The sequence below is a fragment of the Eleutherodactylus coqui genome, chromosome 7, assembly GCF_035609145.1.
Source record: "Eleutherodactylus coqui strain aEleCoq1 chromosome 7, aEleCoq1.hap1, whole genome shotgun sequence".
NCBI lineage: Eukaryota > Metazoa > Chordata > Amphibia > Anura > Eleutherodactylidae > Eleutherodactylus > Eleutherodactylus coqui.
In genome coordinates, this window is record NC_089843.1 from 100,647,157 (window position 1) to 100,670,001 (window position 22,845).

The 22,845-nt window shown below is 44.2% G+C and overlaps 1 protein-coding gene across 2 annotated transcripts in view; it reads left to right on the forward strand.

Moving 5' to 3' along the window:
• The window catches only part of LOC136572673 (uncharacterized), a 74,157-nt gene extending 61,716 nt beyond the window's left edge, over nt 1-12,441 (forward strand). For both annotated transcript variants that reach the window (XM_066573484.1, XM_066573485.1), the window contains exons 24-31: nt 222-423; nt 539-669; nt 2,730-2,896; nt 5,664-5,818; nt 6,105-6,311; nt 6,892-6,986; nt 10,629-10,753; nt 11,095-12,441. In XM_066573484.1, coding sequence (XP_066429581.1) covers nt 222-423; nt 539-669; nt 2,730-2,896; nt 5,664-5,818; nt 6,105-6,311; nt 6,892-6,986; nt 10,629-10,753; nt 11,095-11,354 — 1,342 coding nt within the window. In that variant the 3' untranslated portion in view covers nt 11,355-12,441. The remainder of the gene's footprint in view (nt 1-221; nt 424-538; nt 670-2,729; nt 2,897-5,663; nt 5,819-6,104; nt 6,312-6,891; nt 6,987-10,628; nt 10,754-11,094) is intronic.
• Nucleotides 12,442-22,845: the final 10,404 nt, after the last annotated feature.

The following is a 22,845-nucleotide window of genomic DNA, read 5'->3' on the forward strand; positions in this document are numbered from 1 at the left end:
CTTTTAGGTGGAAGAAAAAGCGCTGCAAGCAGTGCTTCTTCTTCTAGTATTTTGAACCAGATCTGCGATGGAACCTCCAACCATAGGCTCCAATGCAGACCTGAAACTGGCCTTATTCTTACCATAAAGGAGGGTAAATACAAATTTCCTCTGCAGTGTAATTGGACACGGTGATAATGGCTCATTCATGCTGTAAATGTCTTCTGCTTTGCTCTGACCAGATATGTGGTCTGCAGACGGCTGAAGCCTGGGTTGATCTCTGTGTGGAATATTGTGAAATCTAAATGTAAAAGCACCGCTGTGCGTTTGGAGCGAGGATTGGTGGAGAGCAATGATATTGTGCTAGTCAGAGACATGAGGCTCTACATCCTCACCGACAGGGGCATGGCCTCATTCACCGACACGCCCAGACCGATATTTCAGGTAAGGCATAAATGTTTTCGAATGTGAATGACAATAGATGGAGTTGTTTCTAGGAGCCATATAATAACGACAGTCACTTCTATATGACATCATATCTAATGTTTCCTTGCTTTAGACTCTTCTCACGTATGATTTGCTGAATAAAAAATATGTCCGCCGACAGACTGGCCTCTATATTATACCCTGTCCTAAGCATGAATACAGGGTCCTGGACAAAGGACTTCTCCTGGGACTCTCAGAGAGCAGGTGAGCATCTGGAAGATGGCATGTTCTAGAAAACACTTTCACAGGCATGGACAAGTTTTCAAATGATAAAGAAAACTTTGAGACTATCATTTCACCCATTTGGTTGATTTGCATATACAGCTTAAGGGTTGATTTGCATATACAACTTAAGGGGTTATTCACAGGAGCGTATATCAGCCGCTGTTTTTACTGCCGGCCATTAAAACGCTGCCATCTGAGCTGTCTTCCCCCTTACCTCCCCCTCACCAGCTCTCTGCCTCTCTCCTCCCCTCCAGGCTGTTTGCAAGGAGAGGGGCCGTGGGTGGAGCTACGCTCCCACCCCTCCCCTTGCCCACAGCCAGCAATGGGCGGGGCGTAGCTCCGTCCCCTCACATTGCAAACAGCCGGAGGGGAGGAGAGAGGCAGAGGGCCAGTGAGGGAGAGGGAAGACAGCTCAGATAGTGGCGTATATCGGCCAGCCGTGAAAACGGCGGCCAATATACGATTGTGTGAATAAGCCCTAAAACTTGTAATTCTTCGCAGGAGCATGGCGTTTAACATTGACTATTTCTGCTTGCTTCCTGAGATAAAGGTTGAGTAGATAAGGGGCAACTGCGACTTTGTTGCATAAAAGCCCATCTGCACTTGGAGCCATACTTGTCCCTTGTGTATTTTATTTTTGCCACCCTTTTATGGTACGTGAGAGGTGTATAAAATAAGCCTTTGTGCAGTGGTATGAGCAGGTCATGCATTTTTACAGCAGACAGATCTTGTGACCACTACATTTAATGACATGGACTCATATGAAGGTGGACCTCCAGTCGGGAAGACGTGTTTGCAATATGAATTCACATACTTTGCAAAATATAATATACTACACTGACTGGCAACTTTATTAAACACTAGAGATGAGCGAGCGTACTCGGATAAGCACTACTCGCTCGAGTAATTGGCTTTATCCGAGTATCGCTGTGCTCGGGGCTAAAGATTCGGGTGCCGCTGCGGCTGACAGGTGAGTCGCAGCGGGGAGCAGGGGAGAGCGGGCGGGAGAGAGGGAGAGAAAGATCTTACCTCCGTTCCTCCCCGCTCTCCCCTGCAGCTCCCCGCTCCGTGCCGGCACCCGAATCTTTAGCCCCGAGCACAGCGGTACTCGGATAAAGATAAAGCCAATTACTCGAGCGAGTAGTGCTTATCCGAGTACGCTCGCTCATCTCTATTAAACACCCATCTAGTAGCACATTGGACCTCCTTATACCTACAGAACCCCAGCAATTCATCATGGCATATAGTGCTTGAAATGATTCTGCAAAAAATATTGCCCACGCAGACAGGAAGGGGTCATTGATTGCTGTTTGCACCAACTTCTGACCTCCCATCAACACGATTCAACAGTAAACTGGATTCATCTGACCAGGGGATGTTTTTCCACTGCTCACTGATCACATTTTTGTGCTCTTTTGCTCCCTGGAGTCTCGGTTTTCTGTTTCTCCTAGACATGTAACTTATACTGTTATCGCCTATTTGTGCTAAGGGACAAGAAGTTTTGTACTCGAACATATTAGTTGAAGCTCCAGTCTTACATTCAGCTGCAGTTCGTTGAGCCCATGACTGCAGCTGGGCATACAGCTTTTGTTCATCAGAATGATTCTTGTCAACCTCCTCTAACCCCTTCTGTCATTGAGGTGCTTACTCCCAAAGGATTCCCTTTCGCTGGATGTTTTCCCTCATTCACACCACTCTCTGTATAATCTTGACACTGCTGCAGGACAAAATCCCACTTTGTTGGCGCTATTTAAAATCCTGGCTTCGGTCAGTATAACACAGATGACCAGACCTCGTTTGGAGTCACTCAGATCACTCAATTTTTCCATTCTGATGTGGATTAATGCTGAAACCGATCGACTAAAAACTTAATTACTTGATTTTATGCCACACTCCGCAGTCACTTATCTAATATCCATGCAGGGAAGCTCCAATCATGAAAGGGCAATGAAGTAGCCATTCAGTGTACGAAATATGTGATTATGCCACAATTGTGAAGGTGTTAACCCTTAATAACTCATGCCTCGGGCTGTTTGCAGAGACCATTTTGTTATTTGGAATATGGAAACAGGTTTTATAAAGGATCGGCTAAGGCCACAATTTAAAGACAAGTCTTTGACCCTGGACATAATGGCAAACAATAACTTATCCAAGGAAAATATTAGAAAAAAAGTCATGCAGCAAAAGAAGAAAGGGAATGAGACAGGTAGGGATCCTCCCTAATTACTACTCTGTGCTGCATGGAAATGTTTGATGTATTTGATGTTATTTTAGTTAATTACTATGCCTTATTGGTGGTCGATTTATACTGACTTTTCATATCTACTTCTCAACACATAGAAACAATTTGGTTGCTGTCTGCTTCATACATTGTAGCTGCGAGGTTATTCTGTGCAGTTCGCAGTCAAAAAGCATATGAAAATGCATTATAGTAGAATCCATACAGTGTCCATGCGCCATTGTTCACATGAACGCCACACATCCCTACCTTTTTATTATCAATGATTTATTGTAATGTGGCCTCAAATATTTTAAGCTGCTGACTACATATTATTCAAACTACCTGTCTACTGTTGTGGCTTTTTGGGGGGGTGATGATTTGTTTTTAAGATTTTTAAAAGTATATTAATGAATTTGAAAAATTGATTAGCGCTATTCTATTAACCTTTTTTTAAAGCTTCATTTTCTGTCATTTCAGTTATTTAGCAGTCAGTAACAGCTAGTTTTTCTTGGTGTCGCTTTTGCACTTGTTTGCAGCCACAAAAATGAGCCTTGCAAACCCAGAAAAGCTTCGGGACTTAGCTCTGCCCCTGTCCCGCCCCCTCCCATTGCAAATAGTGGCGAGGGGCGGAGAGGGGGCGGGAGCTCAGTGCACTACGCCCGGCTCTTCCAGCCTCCTCCCCCTGCAAAGAGGGACACCGTATATCGGCCGGTTGTGAAAACCTGGCCGATATGCGGTCATCTGAATAAGCCCCGAAGGTGCCGGTTTTGGCCACAATGCAGCCACTACATATGGCCTTACTCTTAGAGATCCAATCATCGGTGTCATTTTGGTCACAGTATGCTAAAGGGTTTGTCCAGGGTTAGGAAAACATGTCTGCTTTCTTCCAAACACAGCACCACCCTTTGTGAATAGGAGCTGAGCTGCAATACTAGACACAACCTAGAGACAAGGGTGTCGCTGTGCTTGGAAGAAAGTAGCCACGTTTTTTTTAACCCTGGACAACCCCGTTTACTAACAGGTGTCTAGTGATACTTCAATGATTCAAATCGATAAGTGCTTCTTTGGTATCAAAAACCTCTGGAAATCTACTGTGTTCAACAAGTTGGAACATTTCTTAAGGAACATCTCTCAATGTCTTTGCTACAATTATGACACTTAGCAACAGTTGGATATCTCACTTATGGCAATACAATTTTAAACTCTAAATGATTTTTGCTAGAAATGTTCCAAAGGTAGCAAAGTCTGAGAGCATACATTTGCTTTAAGAAAGAACATTTATGTTAACTTGGCCAAATCTTTGTGTCTATGGCTGACTCAGAGCATGCAAACCTGTTACTAGCTGTGAGGCCTCTAGCCGCTGCTCCAGGAGTCTCCAAAGCATTTCAAGTCTCATCATGTGCAGGAACTGCTCTAAACCTGCACAAAACAACAGCAAACTGTTTGTAGGGTAGTTTTGACTTGTCTTTTATACATGTCTTAGGGTTATAGCTGATGGCCCAGATACTGAGATCCTCACGGATGATCAAGAAGGTCCTGGAACACATAGATTTCGCTTTCCCAATATGTTTTTCTTTTACATCATCAAATTATAAAACACCACACTCTGGCCTAATATAACAACAGAGATAAGTGGCCACCAGTTGTCGTGGCAATAGGGTAGTCATTTTCTTGCTAAGACCTGTGATTTCAGGTAACACAAAACTGTCACACAGTACACGTCAGTTTGGTCTCAACCATTCATTGTATCAAAGCTTTCACCTTAACTTTAGTTGGAGAAGAATTTTGGGTGGTTTCACATCTGCATTGGACCTTCCGGTTGAAAGTTTTGTTGCAGATCCGGCACAAAAGGCATTGCACGCAGTGCTGGTTCTTCCAGCTAAATTCCGGGCAGCTGAGTGGAAAGTGAACGGATCCCATTATAGTCAATAGGGTCCGTTGGGTTCCATCCTAAAACGCAGTCGTTTGGCCACGGGCATTCCCCTTTCCTGCTCCTCGATTGGCTAAGGAAAGCGGAACCCCCAAGGCAAGTGTGAAACCAACCTTCTCAGTTGAACCATGTGAGTTCTACTCAGAGTAGCAGTGTATAGAGACTGACGCTCCCATACGTTCTGTAGTAGCTGAGCCGATGACTGCAGCTTTGTAGTTAAAAGCTGAGTTTTTTGGGCCACCCTTGTGCATGCGATGGAAAAGGCTTTTTAATGAAGAACAGAATAAGCGGAGAACTGGACACAAGTAAACACATCACACTACAGGTAATCCAGCTGGGTGTCAGGGAGCATTTGTTGAGCTCAATGATAAAATTTGACACCACGGGGGGTATAACTGTACAATGTTTATGCATTGAATTCCGTATAATGCAGGGGATATCAGAAATCTGAGCGCTTCTTGGCATTTTGTATTCTTTGTTTTATTGTCTTGCTTGACACATTGCACATTTCATGTTGGACTTGTAATGTTCATAAAAGGTGTACTGATACATCTTCAATGTACTGAGGTTTGCTCAGTGTTGTTTGGAACAATGGAACCCATTATGAATGTTATCTCTTGCTCAGGTATGCCAATTTGTGTGCCTTGTAATTGTTTTAAATTGAAAACTTTCAATTAAAAAATGGAGAAATGAATCAATTGGAAAAAATGTGACTTCTTGAAATTGATGTTGATATTCTTAATATTTGACCATCTGGCATATTGGATTCAGCTTGCTGTTAGTATTGTATATGAGACAAATTGGGTATCATTGTAATTTCAGATATTCTCACACCGTGGGAAAGACGCAATGAGTCCAAAACTGCAAAGCGACGTAGGAAAGAAAAAGAGATAAAGCAAGAGATTGAGAGGGTCCAACAGTTGGCTAATGAGAAGAACAATGCTATAGATCAGTATCTACTAAGTGAGGATGAAAAGGTAATATGACCTATTAGATAGCTTCCAAATAATTTCAAATGGCACAAGAAAAGTCAAGGGAAAATGATGCAGAAAGTAAAGCAGAAGGTTTGCCTCAATGTCTAACATCCAGCCAACGGCTGGAGCCTGAAGACTAAGTGAAGTCATATGACAACAGCCAATTGGAGCTGATGCAAAAACTTGGGAGCGCTACATGTTTCAATCATCTCATGAATGTAGTATTTATCAGCTGTTCGCTTTTTCTATAATGTCTTGGAACACCTCTGATCCCTTCCATATCTTGCAGGTGATAGTAAGCTCGTACTACGCGCACCATCTCTGTGTGTTTAGCCTGGACACAGTCAGCCATCGGCATACGCTGGAAGACAAGACATCAATGCTCTTCTTACACAATGCCTCTCTAACATACAGCGGCAGCTTCTTGGCACTCTCCAATTATTGTGATACTGACAAAACTAGCTATGTAACCCTATGGGATCTTCAGAATGGACTGGTAATCTATATTGTATTTTGTGGTTGACAATCATTTTAAAGCAAAAGATCATGATCCCAGAATATGTTGAAACTATTGATATTTCCAAACGTGAAATGATCAAATTTGTGTTAGCAGAGAAGAGCCTAGTCATAAAATCAATAAACCAAAGCACTATCACAAAATGAACGAACCCATGAATTATTAAAGGGGTTGTCTCACCAAAAGCGGCTCTTGCTCTGGTGAACCCGGACCATGCATGTATTTCATGAATGGACATACATTTGAAGATGTATGGCCAACCGCAACTTTCCCTGGGGATAACAGCTGATTCTGGGTCAGTGATCTGCTGACAGCTTTAAATACCTAACCTGCTATACTTCAACATGCGAGTTGACAATATGAATATTATAGAGTCCTCTATTTTCCATTTACCTAATATTCCCCACCGTACTTCTTGATGTTACTGCTCTTTAACAACCTGACAAGTATCCTCATTAGATAATTATTTTGTTTTTGGTTTTTGTGAGAAATGTGGCTATTAATCAATAGTCCAGGCTTATATTTATTAACTATGGTCATTGTATGGATTTTTCTGTAGGTCAAGAAAAGATTGAAAAATGAACCAAATATTTGTTGCATGGCAATTACTGACGAGGCAGACAGAGTTGTTTTTGGAGTGACTTCTAGAAACATGTAAGTGGAAGGCATTTATTTATTTATTTTTAATCAAAACCAATTGGACCATTGATGTAAAAAAAACCAACCAAGTCAGAATTTGAATCCGCACTGAAAATGGCCATCATTTTCTAGTTTAATACACATGGGTGGGTGTTTGAAAACCCCCATACAAAAGTAGTACGGTAGATGAAATCTGTGTGTATTGTCAACGATTCTTATACTGTGTAGCCTGAAAGGTATTATTGTATCTTGTCACCACCAGGAAGCTAGGGGTTTGAGAGGACAGGGGGCGTCACCCTCCTGTCAAGCACCTACTATCTTGTCACCACCCACACTTTCGGTAGTGACAAGATACAAGAAAACCAGCCTGAAGTTCGTCGTAAATCTACAGGTAATTCAAATGTACCACATAACTGCATCGAAATCTGCTTTGAAAGAATTAAGCTAGGTTGGAAAGCACTTAATTCTTCTTTAACAGGTCATCTTGTTCAGCATCCTTCTTATTAATTGCAGTTGATCTTTAATAGCTTGTGCAGCTTTACCATATCATGCTTCTGTTCTTGCACAAATGTAAAGGTGTTGTCCTGGATTTTACTATTGAAGTAGTTGATCACTGGTTGTCCGCTGCTTGGGATTCCCACTGGTCAGCTAATATTGGGCCCACTGTTATTGCAGGCAGAGCCAGAGTCAGATTTTCAGCCCCCTTGCGATTTTCAACGGGGGACGCCGCAGGAATAGGTGAGTATAAAAATGACATCCTTCGGGTCCCCATCACCTCCCCGAACAGCACCATAACTTAGTTTACAATGCTGTTCCAAGGTGACAGGTTCCCTTTAAAACTAGAGCTGATATTTTATAGCTCTTGTCACGGAAGCAAACAATCCTTTCAAGTTCTATTTTAAGGTAGTTTGTTTAGTGAATAATATTTACCCCCCAAATACCGTAATTCCCATGGGCACAGCAATGTCACATGTGTGTACATTGTGTGCATGGGGAAAAAACACCCTATTTTACTTTTTAATGTATCTCCCTTCCTATGCCACCTCTGTACATAGAAGAGAATCATCCGTATACAGAATGTTTGTAGTATATGCTGAAGAGTAGACAGTGCTGGGGGAGAACAGACAAATAATACTGCGGCCAGAGGTTATTACTGTATGTTTGAGTCAGCAAACACTGTGTGACGTAAACATATTAATGTCTGAGCATCTGACACCCATGCAAAATGCCGAATACTGTTGCACATGGGATCAGAAAGGCGTGCACAATTTTTTCATTGTTGTATTATTTTTTTTTGTCATTGTGTTTATTTGTTTTAACAGTTTACTTTATTGTTTTACTATGGGGGAACAAATGAGCAGAGAATACATGACTTGTGTTCTCTTCTGTCCTCATATATAGATCACTGATAACAGTGGTATAACGGTAACAGCCCATTGGATGACTATTATCAGTGATCTCTACAGAGTCATGCAGAGAAGAGGCAGAACTAGTCTTTTGTTCATGCCCCTAAGCCCTTCCATATAAGGAATCACTCAAGTAATCGCCTGTAGCAAGGGGCAGCTTCTTTTGCATTTGAGAGCACAGTGCTGAATATAAGGGGGTTGTAATCATAATTTCCTGTCACGGTACCAGTTCTAGTTATCAGTGTGACAGCCTGATTCTCTAAATGCAGTACATGCTGCCATAAAAAAGTAGCTAGTTAACTAATGGGCTAGTGGCAAAGACTGTGCCATTAGCCCATTAAAATAAGGAAGATGGAACAATACCTCTGCAGCACCACTTATTGGATGGCAGCATTCCTGCATATCAATTTCAGACTTTTTACACAAGTCTTTATAACAATGATTTGGAATTGAAGAGCATAAGACAGAAAACCATACACAGATAGCTGTTTCATGGTGTTTGCCCCTCATCAGTGTGCAATAGGTTTCTGGCTCGGCTAGTGAGAGGCCTATGATGTGCGTCAAGAAGGGTATCATCTCTACGTTTATGGTTTTCTGGCTTTTGGTCTTCAATTCCAAATCATTGTTATAAAGACTTGTATAAACAGTCTGACATTGATTTGCAGGAATGCTGCCATCCACTAGGTGGCGCTGCAGAGGTATTTTTCCATCTTCCTTATTTGCATATCTCCCAGAGAAGCATGGGTGGCCTTATAATTCTCCTCACTCAAGATCTAGGTGTCTCCTCACACACCTTATTAGCCCATTTATTTACAAGGGTGGGGTTAATGTATGCATCTGTGGATGTGCAAGTTATTTTTTGTTTTCTGATCAGTAAAGAAATGTTCCAGTTTAGGAACATAAATGATTATCATGATCCTACAGATTTACTGCTACAGTAACGTTTTGAATCATGTAATACATTTAACTTTGAAGCGCTTTTTTTAACCTTCGTGCTAATTCACATATACGTATAGTGGTGATTGTAATTAGAATATTCTGGATGAGCTGTAGTCACATCATCGGTGTAGTTAATCAAATAAGGCTTTTTTAGAAAGCTGTGACCCAGACCGGCCGGCCCAAATTCATATCGACAATGAAAACATTCACTTGACATTCGGTCAACTGTAATAGATAGGTCAATGTTTAGGCCCCCTGTCCACGGGCGTTGCGGTATCCCGCGGTGGATCTCCGCCGCCCGGGAGCAGGAGCCGCAGACGAATTTCCGCCGGTCAGCCTATCTGACAGATAGGGTGACTGCAGTGATTTGCGTCAATTCACAGCATGCTGCAAATTGCCAGCCGTTAGCGGAGAATCGCAACAATTCTCTGCTCCTGGACACGGGGCCGGCACTTTCCATAGCAACGTTATGGAAAGCTTCAGACGGCGTGATTCGCCGTCGATTTACCGCCGGGGAAATCACGTCCGTGGACAGGGGGCCTTAACAGATTTTCCAGGACCTAAAGGGAACCCATCACCTCCCTACAGCACCATAAACTAAATTAGAGTGCTGTTAGGAGAGGTGACAGGGAGATGGGGGAGGTATTTTTTATATTCACTTTTTCCTTGGCTCCAGCGCTGTAACGGAAAAATTTGCCATGTGGGCGCTCTACCATACAAGTCAATGGGAGAGCGCATATGGCAATCAGAAAAGTCAGATTTCTGTGCACCGTGTGATCTTCAGAAAGGGACACCGCAGCAGGAAACAAGGAGTGGATGAGTATAAAAAATACATCACCCGGCGCCCTGTCACCTCCCATAACAGCACCCTAATTTCATTTATGATGTTGTAGAGAGGTGACAGGTTCCCTTTAAAAAATACTGACAGACTTAGAATTGTGTAAAAGACAGATGACATAATCACCTACTCCAGCGACTCTCCGTCCAGTGCTGGGGCCCCGATGTGCTTTACTTAGAACATGGAAGAAGCCAACTGGTGGTCATGTGCCACTCAGCCAAGCCTGTGATTGGCTGAGCGGTCACATGCACAATGAACAGCACGGCTACCGACCTGCTTCTTTTGGGTTCCAAATGGCGGGCCCCAGTGCTGGATGGAGAGTCGCTGGAGTAGATGACCATGTCTTTTTACTTTCTGTTGCACAATTCTAAACCTGTCAAGTTTTTTTCAAGTCCCAGAAAATACGTTTAAGGATTCCAATGTCACGATGTGCTTTTAGTATATTAACCGTGTCTGTTTTCTTCGTGATTACAGAATAAAGGTTTGGGATCCCTTCAGACGTAAACACAAGATCATCCCAGGATATGAAAATTTCCGTCTTACAGTAAACAGCAAAATACAAATCCTAGAAGGAGGATCCAAAGCGATCCTGCTATCAGGTAAGTGTACATACAGTAGCTCCAATACCAGGCAGCACCGATAGTGCATAGAAGAAATGCTGCTGACGTGGCGGCGGTATGGGGATGTGGATATTGGGTAGTCTATAATAGTAGATGAATGCCATGGCAGTAGCATTATATGAGGAAAGTTAAAGTAGCAGTTACAAATATATACTTCAAAGTACCATCGATAGTAGCAATAATGTGACATAATTGTCTTCTACATGACTTTGTCTTTCACATTGTTCTGGAGCAGTTTTGGCCTGTTCTTATTTATATAGAGAGAGATGCATTGCATAACAAATATACATTTTATTATATATATTTATCTTCTTCCATAGGTGACGTTAGCTTGTGGGACCTGGACAGTGGAACTGTGGTTTCCGTTTTTACTCCCGATAGTAAAATCTGTTGCTTAACTTTATCTGCTGACAGAAAAACCATTCTGATGGGCATGAGCGATACACCCTCACTCGTCACCCTCAAGATTGCTTCAAAGGACAAGGACAGTTCTTATGGCTTGGGGACAGATCTATTCGGGGAAGAGTCTACAAGTAGTGAAGATGAACCTGATGAGAAAGACCAGCCTTTGAAGCTCTAAACTTATGTGTACAAGATCATTAGAAGTCCATGAATTTTATCAGGTCTTTTGCCAATCCATCTTCCCCCGAGAATTTGCATATAGCCATATCTGATGCTGTATAGCTACATGGTGACATATTGGAAGAATAATTACACAAGCCCCATGCACATAATATCCTTATCGATCCTATATGCAATATATATTCCGATACACTTTAGTGTACACGAGACAACAAGGGTATCCCCAACAAGATATTCGGCTTGGTCCGTTCTATCTCACCAGCCATCAGATCAACCAGTAAACCATAACGGGCAAAGTGAATCTCTGCCAGGCTCTTCATTGTCACAGGAACAGACAAGGCAGGGTTAGATCACCCCACTGGTATTGCCGCTCTTCGTTCCGTCAAGAAAGGAGAGACTGGGGAGCATAAACAACGTGGGGACCCCTCTATTCCACATGTTGGGTTGTTGCCATTACTGCTGTTTAATATTGTACCATTTACCAGGATAACAGCCATCAGAATCAGTTCTTTTATAGCAATGTGCACAGTAGGTCACTTAAAGTGGACCTGTCAATTTGTAAAGTCAGCAGGGCTGGCTGCATAGCTCTACAGCTATGGCCTGCTGACTCTACACTGCTTTTCGTTTCTTGCTGTTCCCCTCTGTTCACCCGTACGAGCTTTTCTTAGATCTGGCTATCAGCGCTGTGAAGCTGTCACGTGGACAGTCCCCACTGCTCACTAACTTCATTGACATTCTAATGTCGCTCATTCACAGTGAGTTGTGGGGACCACCTACTTGACAGATTTACAGTGCTGGTAGCCCGGTCTCAGTAGAGCCCGTACAGGCAATTAGAGATGAATATCAAGAAAAGACAAGCGGTGAGTCAACGGTCACGACTGCAGAGCTGTGTGGCCCGCCCCACTGACTTTCCACGATAGCTCCACTTTTTTAAGCTGTGTAGGAATTTGATAATACGGCCGTTTTGTTATTTGTAATAATATATTTTATTTGCTATATTTTATGGACATCATGTTATATTGTTGTTGTTTTTTAGAACAGATATCTACATTTAAAGACTGGCAATTATAAAGGATTGAATGTAATACTTTTACTCTTTTGTGTTGTCAATATATAGCTTTCATCTTTAAGGGAACCTGTGCGATTTAAGCTACCCAAACCATTACAGACAGCCATGTTTTATTGTGAAAAACTGCTGCGTTTCAGGAAAAACACATTTTCAAAAGTAGCCAGGAACGGGTAGAAGAGTCATTGGGGCGGCTCCCCACCCGACTAGATTGACAGGCCTCCCCATATTTGTGTATAGGATGCCTTAATGACTGTTCTCCCCGTTCCCAGTCCCTTTTTAGGCTGTTTTCTCAGAAATGTTGCAGTATTTCAGAATATCCCATAGGTGGCTGTAATGTTGGTGCCTGTGAATTTCTTGGTGCTCATGGTCCAGGTGGCAGAAATCTCCTTACGGATTACCCTACAAGGGAGTCTGTCACCCACTGTTAGCCCTATTAGGTAAGCTCATGGGCTGAAAGTAAGTGACCCGCTGAGTCCAGGGGGTGTTATATTTACCTCCTCCATCGTTCACCTGGCGTCAGCACTGAAAGCTGCCGCTCACAATAGCAGTATGCATTATCTTGGCATGTATTACACGCGCATACACCATCTCGGTGTGGGAGTATTATCAGCGCGCCCGTCTGAAACATGCCTTACTTGTGTAATTATGGCACATATTTGTAACGGTCATGTGGGTTTTGTTTACTACATGGTTATGTCTGTTATCTTGGGGCTCTTTACTTTTAGGATGGTTTCACACGTACTATTTTTCGTCGCTTTTGTTGCAAAAAAAAAAACAACTAAGTGGTCAGATGTTAGCTATAGGTTAATAGGGAAATTATGAAATGCGCTATGAACAGAGTGTGGCTGGGGGTCAGGTTTTTTCTCTCTCACTTTTAATGTGTTTTTCGAGTCTCTGGTGTTTTCTTTATAGTGCAACATGCACTTGGTCTAAAGAAAGGCATGCGTGTATTTAAAAAAAAAAATGGCACCAAAAAAACTTGTAAAAAATACATGAAATTCATGGCATTTTTCCAAACTAGAAAAAAAACAAACAACATTGTGATGAAAGCCTTAATGTATTTTTTTAAATATAAAAGCCAATTGTTATTTGGCACAACCCATTTTGATTTGTATTATGGAAGGACTTGTAAGAGTTTAGGATGGTTTTTATTGTACTTGCTTTCTGACTAGTTCATCTGAACCCAACACCCTCCGGTTTCTGCAGGCCGGCTAATAAGCCTCACTTCCTCCCCAGTGAATTCTAGAAGGTATGTGAGCAGTTCTGTGCGGAGAAGCCTAGCGAGCTGCTTCTATAGACGTATGGCATGAATGGTTGTGTTTGCTCATTATATTGCCGGTTTTATTATATACTGGGTTGCTTTATTGCACTATTGAATATCATGTTCTTCCTTTTCATCCATAGGCAAAGTTCTGCAGATTCTATCGGGCACATGTTATTTTCTGCAGATGAATGTTGCTCTGTGGTACTAGTGATACATTACAGATATGGCCAAGCTGCTGACTTGTTCGAACACTTTGGTGCAGAATATAGCCTTTTTTTTGCACGTTGCACATTGGCAGCAAATAGAAGAAAGGTTAAACACCTCAAAATAAAATGCATCCTTTTTCAGGTTTTTTTCTTCCATACATAGGACCTTTGGTCAAATTCACACGTGGCATGCTTAGTATGGAAGCAACATGGCCCCGTACTGAGGAGCTGTAAAGGCTCAGGCACGTGTAAGAACCCCAAACTCTCTGTACCCTTCATTGAATTAAAAAATACGCATTTTGCAACTCCAAGACACGTGACCAAGACTTCTCATGTACGGCTCACACCGGCATCGGAATACAGCGCTTTTTATTGTCCAAAACCTGTCCAGCTGGGTGTACAGTGGACGGATCCCATTATAGTCAACCGAGCAGGAAGCCAGACTCCCCACCACAGATGTGAAACCACTCTTAACGCTGTTGGACGGGCGTTTATTCGCACGTAAAAAAGATCGCACTACGCGCAAAAAATAATGTGTGACCACGTCCATTGACACCCATATGTTCTATCTTTTGTAGGTGCGAATTTTATGCGCATGTAAAATACAGACATGTGACAGCTGCCATTGAAAAGCATTGGTTCTATATAGATGTGGATCACAAGCGCACAAAACATACGCACATAAAACCGCCCGTCTGATTGAGGCCGCTTTCACAAGGCCGAGAAAATCGCGTGAGATCTGTGTGTTGAAAGAGGCACAAATATGAACCGCATTCTTTTGGTACGATGTGGGGGAAAAAAAAATGCGAAATGTCCTGTCTTTGGGCGTTCCCACGGAAAGCCACGTCCATGGTTTTCGATGGAGTCGGTGAAGTATCGCACGGCGCGCACACAAATAGAGGTTTCCCATTGTAAACTTCCCTGAAGTGATACGAGGCATTTAGAACACATAAAATGCCTCGCATCCACGGGGACATCACACGTGGGGCGAGTTATGAGCCTGATCTCGGACTCGCCCAGGTGCAATTAGCCGTAAGCTACCCACATACGGGCCAGTGCTATATCAGGCTGATATATCATTGTAGTTAGCCTAAGACCTCATGTCCACGGGCAGGTTGGAGTCTACATGTGGGAGCTTGCAGTGGAGTCCGACTTTACCCGCGGCTGGCGACCCTGCCTTCTTTTTTCTGTACAGCGGATGTTTCGGCCAGCGCACATGCGCAGTACAGTTGTTTTTTTAAACTCCTGCTTTCCTGAGGAAGCTGCAGCCTATCCACAATGTCAATTGCCGACAGGCCACGGATCGGACAGTTTCCATTGACTTCAATGGAAGCCATCCGCACTAAAATGTAGCATGCTGCGATTTGTTTTTTTGCATGTGGAATATGGAAATGAAATCTGCACGTGTAAATTAAAGTGCCAATACCCATGCTTCTCTATGAGCAGCCTGAACAGCGGATCTTCCGCAAATCAAATCCCACCGTGGACATTGGGCCTTAGGGCGGCTTCAGACGACCATATATTGGCAGGGTTTTCATACCCAGATATACGGTGTCCCTCTCTGCAGAGGGTGGAGGCTGGAAGAGCTGGGAGCAGGGCACTGAGCTCCTGTCCCCTCACCACTTTTTGCAATGGGAAGGGGCGGGGCTAAGTTCCAGAACTTAGCCCCACTCCCTCTCATTGCAAAAAGTGGTGAGGGGACAGGAGCTCAGTGCCCTGCTCCCGACTCTTCCAGCCTCTTCCCCCTGCAGAGAATGACACCATATATCTTCCAGGCGTGAAAACCTGGCCAATATACAGTTGTCTGAAGCCGCCCTTAGGCCTCGGTCACACGACCGATTTTTGGTCCGATCTGCAGACGCGCTTGCGATCTGCAGATCTATAGACCAAATGCATCCCAATGGGATCGGTCACATGTACGCTTTTTATGCGGATGTGTGATCAATTATAGGACACAACGATTCGCAGAACGCGCCTATCTGCGTTCTGCGCATCGCTGTGTTCTATCTACGCGCTGAATGGGGCTGGCGGCAGCAGCGCCGACCTCATTGAGAACATATACTAAAGATCCTTCTCCTCTGCCACAGCTGTAACAGCTGTGGCAGAGAAGAACGATGTTCGCCCATTGAATTCAATGGAGCCGGCAATACAGCTGGCTCCATTAAAAGCAATGGGCTGCCGGCGAGCGGGCTGAATTTTCGGGAAGGGCTTAAAAATATAAGCTCTTCCCTGAAAATCATCCTAAAATGTGTAAAAAAAAAAAAAGCATACTCGCCTTCTCCCTGCAGCCGGAGTTAAGCCACGTCCGGCCGGCAGTTCTCCTGAACTGCTCTGTGTAGTATTCAGCAGCCGGGGATTTAAAATCCCCGACTGCTGAATGAGCTGCCTCTGATTGGTGAGGGCTGTGACCAATCAGTGGCAGCTCTCACTCACCCATTCATGAATAGGTGAGTGAGTGCTGCCTCTGATTGGCTGAGCGCAGGGACCAATCAGAGGCAGCTCTCAGCTATTGAATGACAGCTGAGAGCTGCCTCTGATTGGTCCCTGCGCTCAGCCAATCAGGGGCAGCACTCACTCACCCATTCATGAATGGGTGAGAGCTGCCTCTGATTGGTCACAGCCCTCACCAATCAGAGGCAGCTCATTCAGCAGGCGGGGATTTTAAATCCCCGGCTGCTGAATACTACACATAGCAGTTCAGAACTGCCGGCCGGACGCGGCTGAACTCCGGCTGCAGGGAAAAGGGGAGTATACATTTTTTTTTATTTTTACACATTTTAGGATGATTTTCAGGGAAGGGCTTATATTTTTAAGCCCTTCCCGAAAATTCATCCCACGCTTGCCGGCAGCCCATTGCTTTCAATGGAGCCGGCTATATTGTCGGCTTCATTGAATTCAATTGGCGAACAGCGCTCCTTTGATCGGGCACGTTTCGCCGAAAATGCTGCTAGCTGCAGATTTTTCGGCGAATAGTCGGCCCCGGTCACGCAATTTGCGGATGTGCATCCGTCATGCGATCCGCAAATCGCACAAAAAAAACCGCCCGTCTGACCGAGGCCTGAGGCTGATTTCACACGGGCGATTGAAATATCGCGCTGAGAAACTCAGCCCACCATTGCACTCATGAATGTGCAATTTACCAGCAGATGTTAGATGATTTTCAAGCCAAACTGCCCCGTATTGCATCTGTGAAATTCCAATCCTCTTACGTGATTGAGGAACGGAAGTGTGGATTTAAATGGGAAACCTTGCATGTACATACGATTCATTAGAGGTGGGCGATACATTCGAAGGGACGTGAAAAGATAGGTCAGGCAGCGATTTCCCGCCATGTGGGAAACCATCGCCCATGTAGGACTCTGAACACAAGAATGGGCTTCAAATTCTTGTAAGATTTGTACATTTCGAAGCGCACAAATCTCATGCGAGTTTCTAGGCCGTGTGAAACTGGCAAGGATCATTAGACCTTGTAAGCACCAACATTAGACCAGATCCAGCAAGGTCCAGGACAAATCTCCAAATGGGGCTGTTCCTGCAGAAAGCATGGTTTTCTATAAGCCCGATTCAGATGACGGGAACAGTTCCGGAAGTTTCCGCACCACTCTGCTGTATAGGAATATTCTTTACCTCCAGCGGATTTTGTGAAAGGCTTTCAGATGACCCACAATCCAGCAGCCAACTGCTCCTCGGTTTACCTGCACTGAACATGCGAGTTTCATCTTCTGGTACGTTTACTATGCACTAAGGGCATATAAAAGAATGGGGGAAATTTATCAAGGGCTGAGCAGTAGTTTTCTGTTCTTAAAGGGGTTTTCCAGGGAGAATACTACCGATGACCTATTCTCAGGATAGCTTATCAATAGTTGATAACCTATGGCTGGGGTCTGTCATTTGGGACCCCCACTGATCAGCTGAGTGGGCAGATGCTCAAGTTTCAATAAAGAAGCAGCACCAGTGGTGTATAAAGATATAGACGTTCACCATATATCCCTCATCATAACAGCATTATTGATCTTCCATAGTCATTACAGCAGCAACAGCTGTTTCGATCCGTCACATGGATCTTTATCAAGCTTGATAAACATTGAACGTCTATATCTATATACACCATTGGTGCTCCTTTATTGAAACTTGTGCATTACTATGGGATTTGGATCTTGTCCCAGTTAAGCAGACATCTATTCCAATCCATCCAAAGCTGGAAGATTGGCGAGTGCGGCTGACAAGTGCTTATATGTATATGAAGAGCGGGCGGATGCTGTCAGCACCACAACTACACAGAGGTCGGAGTTAGAGTCTCTGCGCTGACCTCCATATAGTGGCAGGCTCTTGTTACTGCAGGCAGGGCTCTCATTGAAATCAATGCAAGCTGTGTCTGCACTAATAAGCACTGGTCACTGCACAGAGGTCGGTGCAGAGACTTCCGCTCCGACCCCTGTGTATTTGGGGTGCTGACAGCATGCGCCCGCTCAGCTGATCGGTCGGGATCGCAAATGATGGACCCCAGCCGATCAACTATTAATGACCAATTCTGAGGATAGGTCATCAGTGGTATTCTCCCTGGAAAACCCCTTTAAAAAGTCACATTATTTTTAACAAGTGGGGTTTTGCTAAAAATTTGCGGCTTTTTGTTGATCAATGCATCTCACTACTCTTTTCCAAAGTGGAGAGAAAAGGGGCGTGATGTGAGATTTTAAACTAGATTTAAGTCATAAAACTGACTTAAATCACAGGTAAGAAACTTAAGTACATGGGGGGGAGATTTGTGTCCTGCCTAGATTGTTACATTTAATTGTCTATGAAATGGGACTACTTTCCTTAGAAGGTTTTGATAACTATTGCCCAATGTCCACCTGTGAATCCCTGCGTGCCAGTGGACATTAGCCGGAGATTTCACTCCTCGCTCTCCCCCACCCCTCTCTATTGCCTTAACACAGCGGCCGATCAGTACTGAACGGCTGCTATTTACACTGAACGGTGAGTGATCATCATGAACGATGCAGCCCGGATGATGAGCTGATTGCTCAGTGTAAATAGCAGCTGTTCAGTACTGATCGGCCGCTGTGTTGAGGCAATGGAGAGGAGCGGGGGAGAGCGAGGAGTGAAATCTCCTGCAGCCACTTCGCTGAGATACAGCGATACTAGCTCCTGTGCAGGCGCACGAGTGTGTGTATGCAGGGATGAGTGGCGAGGATCGCTTTTTTTATTGCACGTGTTTCATTGTATCCTACTGTACTTTTTACCCCTGCAGGGTATGCTCATTTGCGTGTGGCAAACAAACCTCACCGCTTGAAGTAGAGCACATCTGGAACAAATTGGCTTTTTCCAGCAGCTTTACGCAGTGTTTCACACATCTCCCTGCATATTGCGCATGCAGTTGTACACCCTCATCAACTTCTACATCAGCATCTAGTGTGCAAAAAAGTAGAGCATACCAAGTTTTTGTTTTTGCGCAACCAAAATCCAGAAATGTGAACAAATCTGTGTGAAGGAGCCCTAATACAGAAACTAATACGCACATAATGCAGCATGTCCTAATTTGTTGCATATCTCGCACCAAAGTAGGCCATTGAAAAGAATAGGCCAGCACCAATACGCAGGAAATCATGATATTCACTGCAATTTTTTTGGGGTGTAAATATACAGCGTATTGATGCATACAAAAACAGCCAAAATACGCAGGGAATTGGGATTTTCAGGCATGTAAATATGCACCAAATCTTTGTGCTGAGAACTGGCATCCACCCATGGGAACCAGTCCTGAGGGTGGATTCAGACACTTGTGCACGGCCAACAAATACCCCAACTGAAATAGCCCACTAGTTCCAGATATGTTTTTTACAACACAATCACAAAGTGTTTACGCACCCCCTTGGGTATTGTGCACACATTTGCGCAAACCCCATTGACATCTATAGAGGACCTTTGGTGTGCAAATACTCCGGAAAATAGAGCATGTTTGTGTGTGCAGCTGCAATACGCATGCAGAATACATGCATATGAATGAACCCCTTGCAATCAATGGGTTCTATCCACTACTTATCATGCATGCAAATACAGCCACAGGAAGCTGGCCTAAAGGTATATTCACAGCAGCTATTCTGCTATGAAGCCACATGCAGATTTTTGCATGGACCCACATGAAGTAGCAACACGTCACTTCTTTCCGGGGGAAGAGTCTCAGATTTTGCCCATTAACAGGACTAGATCTGCAATGCAATGAAAGATTATCCAAAAAAAAAAAGCATTGCAGACGCCCAAGAATTGCAGGACAAAGAATCGATTTTCTCACAGCAAAATCCCGATCGCCTGTATGAAATTAGCCTTACAGAGTCATCTGGCTTAAAAGGAACAATTTATGGAAATCGGATCTACAATACTGCGCCTAGTGCAGGGTCTGAGGGGCAACACATGGCACAAAGACCCATCAGTATTAGGCCTCATGTCCACGGGGAAAATCGGGCCCGCTACGGATTCTACATGTAGAATCTGCAGCGGGTCCCTCCTGCCCCGCGGACACGAGCGCTGAAAATACAAATAAATGAGAATAAACTTACCTCCGATCCGCTCCGTTTCTTCTCTTCGCGGCGGCGTCATCTTCTTTCGTCGCGGCCGGATCTTCATTCTTCGGCTCGGCGGATGTGCACGATGACGTCGGTGACGTTAGCCGCGCATGCGCCGGGCCGAAGCAAAATGATCCGGCCGCGGCTGAGAGAGGATGGCGCGGCGCCGAAGAGAAAAACCAGAGCGGGTAAGTAAAATGTGATTTTTGTGTCCCGCGGATCCGGACGGCTTCCATAGGCTTCAATAGAAGCCCGCGGGAGCCGTCCCCGCGGGAGACCCGCATGAAAATGGAGCATGGTCCGGATTTTTTCATGCTCCATTTTTTTTAAAATCACTTTTATTGACGATCCGCGGGTATTTATCTACCCGCGGGTGGTCAATGCATCCCTATGGGGTGCGGATCCGCGCGCGGGAGAAGAGTTAAAATCCGCTGCGGATTTTAATTCTTCTTTTCCCCGTGGACATGAGCCCTTAGGCAAGGCTAGTGCAGAAACTGACAGGTGTAGTACAATGCAATGTATCAGATCTGGAGGGTTTCCTTAAAAGTACAACAATGCTGTAGTAAGACCACACCAGTGCTGGAAAGGTGTAAGACTCTGTTCACATCTACGGCAGAGCCTTGCCGATCCAGCATGAAATGCAGAACATGGCTTTTGTAAAATAGAGCAGAAAAGCAGAATCCTAAGGCTGGGTTCACACAGGACAGATTTGCCGCGGAACTTCTGCGTGGATATTTGCTGCAAGAGATCCGCCTGCGGCCGCTAATCCTGGTGTTGGCCGGCCATATGGACAAGATTGGTCAAAAAAAATCTCGTCCATGCAGGGCGGCAAAGCCAGCGCAAATTCCCAGGACGCAGCATGTCTTCTGCAATGGAGTATTAACAGGTGGACTAACTTTTCTATTGCAAAAGCTTGAATTCGGCAGTGTATCTGTTTTACAAAAACACTGAGGAATCACTACCAAAAAAACCTGCATCATGTGAAGATTTTTTTAATTTTTACATCCCCTCCACCTGGTCGTACTGTAACCACTATGGAATTTCCACAGCAATTCTGCAGCATTACCGACCAGAAAATGCGGCCGTAGAGAAACACGGAGGAAGGACTGCCTGGAAACATGGTGCCCGTCAGCATGAACAGCTGGGTCCACCTTGTGTCTCACTGCCCATTAAATAAAAAAGCCTTGGAATAGTGTTAATTTAATTCTTCCCATCATTATGTTCTTACAGTTTCTACACAGCTCCATGGTAACAGACAAACTCCAGCCTCCCGCTGCAGTAATATTCCCAGCTAACCTACCTAATTGTATGGCAACACAGACAACAACCAGGAGGAGAAGCCTGCAGGACTAGACTACCAGGAAGGTGCTGCTCTTCCCATGCCGACTGCATAGGAGCTGCAGTAACAAGACAATAGGTTGTTGGGAATTTAAAAAAAAAAAAAAAGAGGGGGGGGGGGGGCTGCGCTATGAAAAATATTGTTTCCAGTTATATGTAGCCCATAATTTACATTTAATAGCCACAGATATTCCAAGATGGATATTAGAATAGCGCCACCTGCTGTTAGTATTCTGTGTCCGCCTCAGTAATTGTTCCACCTGATCAGTCGTGCTCCACTGGGTTTATGAAGGGATCGCTGGTGTAGTGAGCGGCTGCTTCTGAAGTTACTACATCTTCTCTGATGTCAGAAGAGCGATCCATGTTACTGCAGAGAAGCAAGACTGAGCAGGTGTGACCACATTTATTGGGATGGACCGACACAGAAAGTCTCTTCAAGAGAAGCAGCAGGTGGCGCTATTATAACAATAGACCTGGAACACCTGCGGTAGAAACATTTAAATAAATTACAACAAGCAAGGTTTATAATTATGGGCTGGTTGTAACTAGAAACAATATTTTTTTCATGGGACAACCCCTTTAAGAGCAATTGGACGATTATTTCATTTTTCATTAGCCACATAAAAAGTTAGTTGCAAAGCAGTAGATACCCTTAAATTGAGCGAGCAACATATTTGTTGTTCTGTGGCCCGCTAACACACCGAACACTTTAAAAGCAGGCATGTTTCACTGTATAAGGCTGCCTTCACATCCATGTTGGAACCTCCATTCGGAGGTCCCCTCACAAGATATCGGAAGAAACAACACTGCATGCCGCACTTTCTTCCGGTAAAATGCCAGGCGGAAACCAAATGGACCCAATTACAGTCAATGAGGTCCGTTTGGCGTTGTTCGATTCCATCAGAAGTCGGATCAGTTCAGCCAGCGGATTCCCCTTTCCTGCTCCCCAAATGGAAGCCACACCAAAGATTCGAAAGCAGGCCAACAGAATGTATTCTTCCAAAGCAGCGGTTCAAGCAGGTCTAGCAGGGAATACGATAGGTCATACA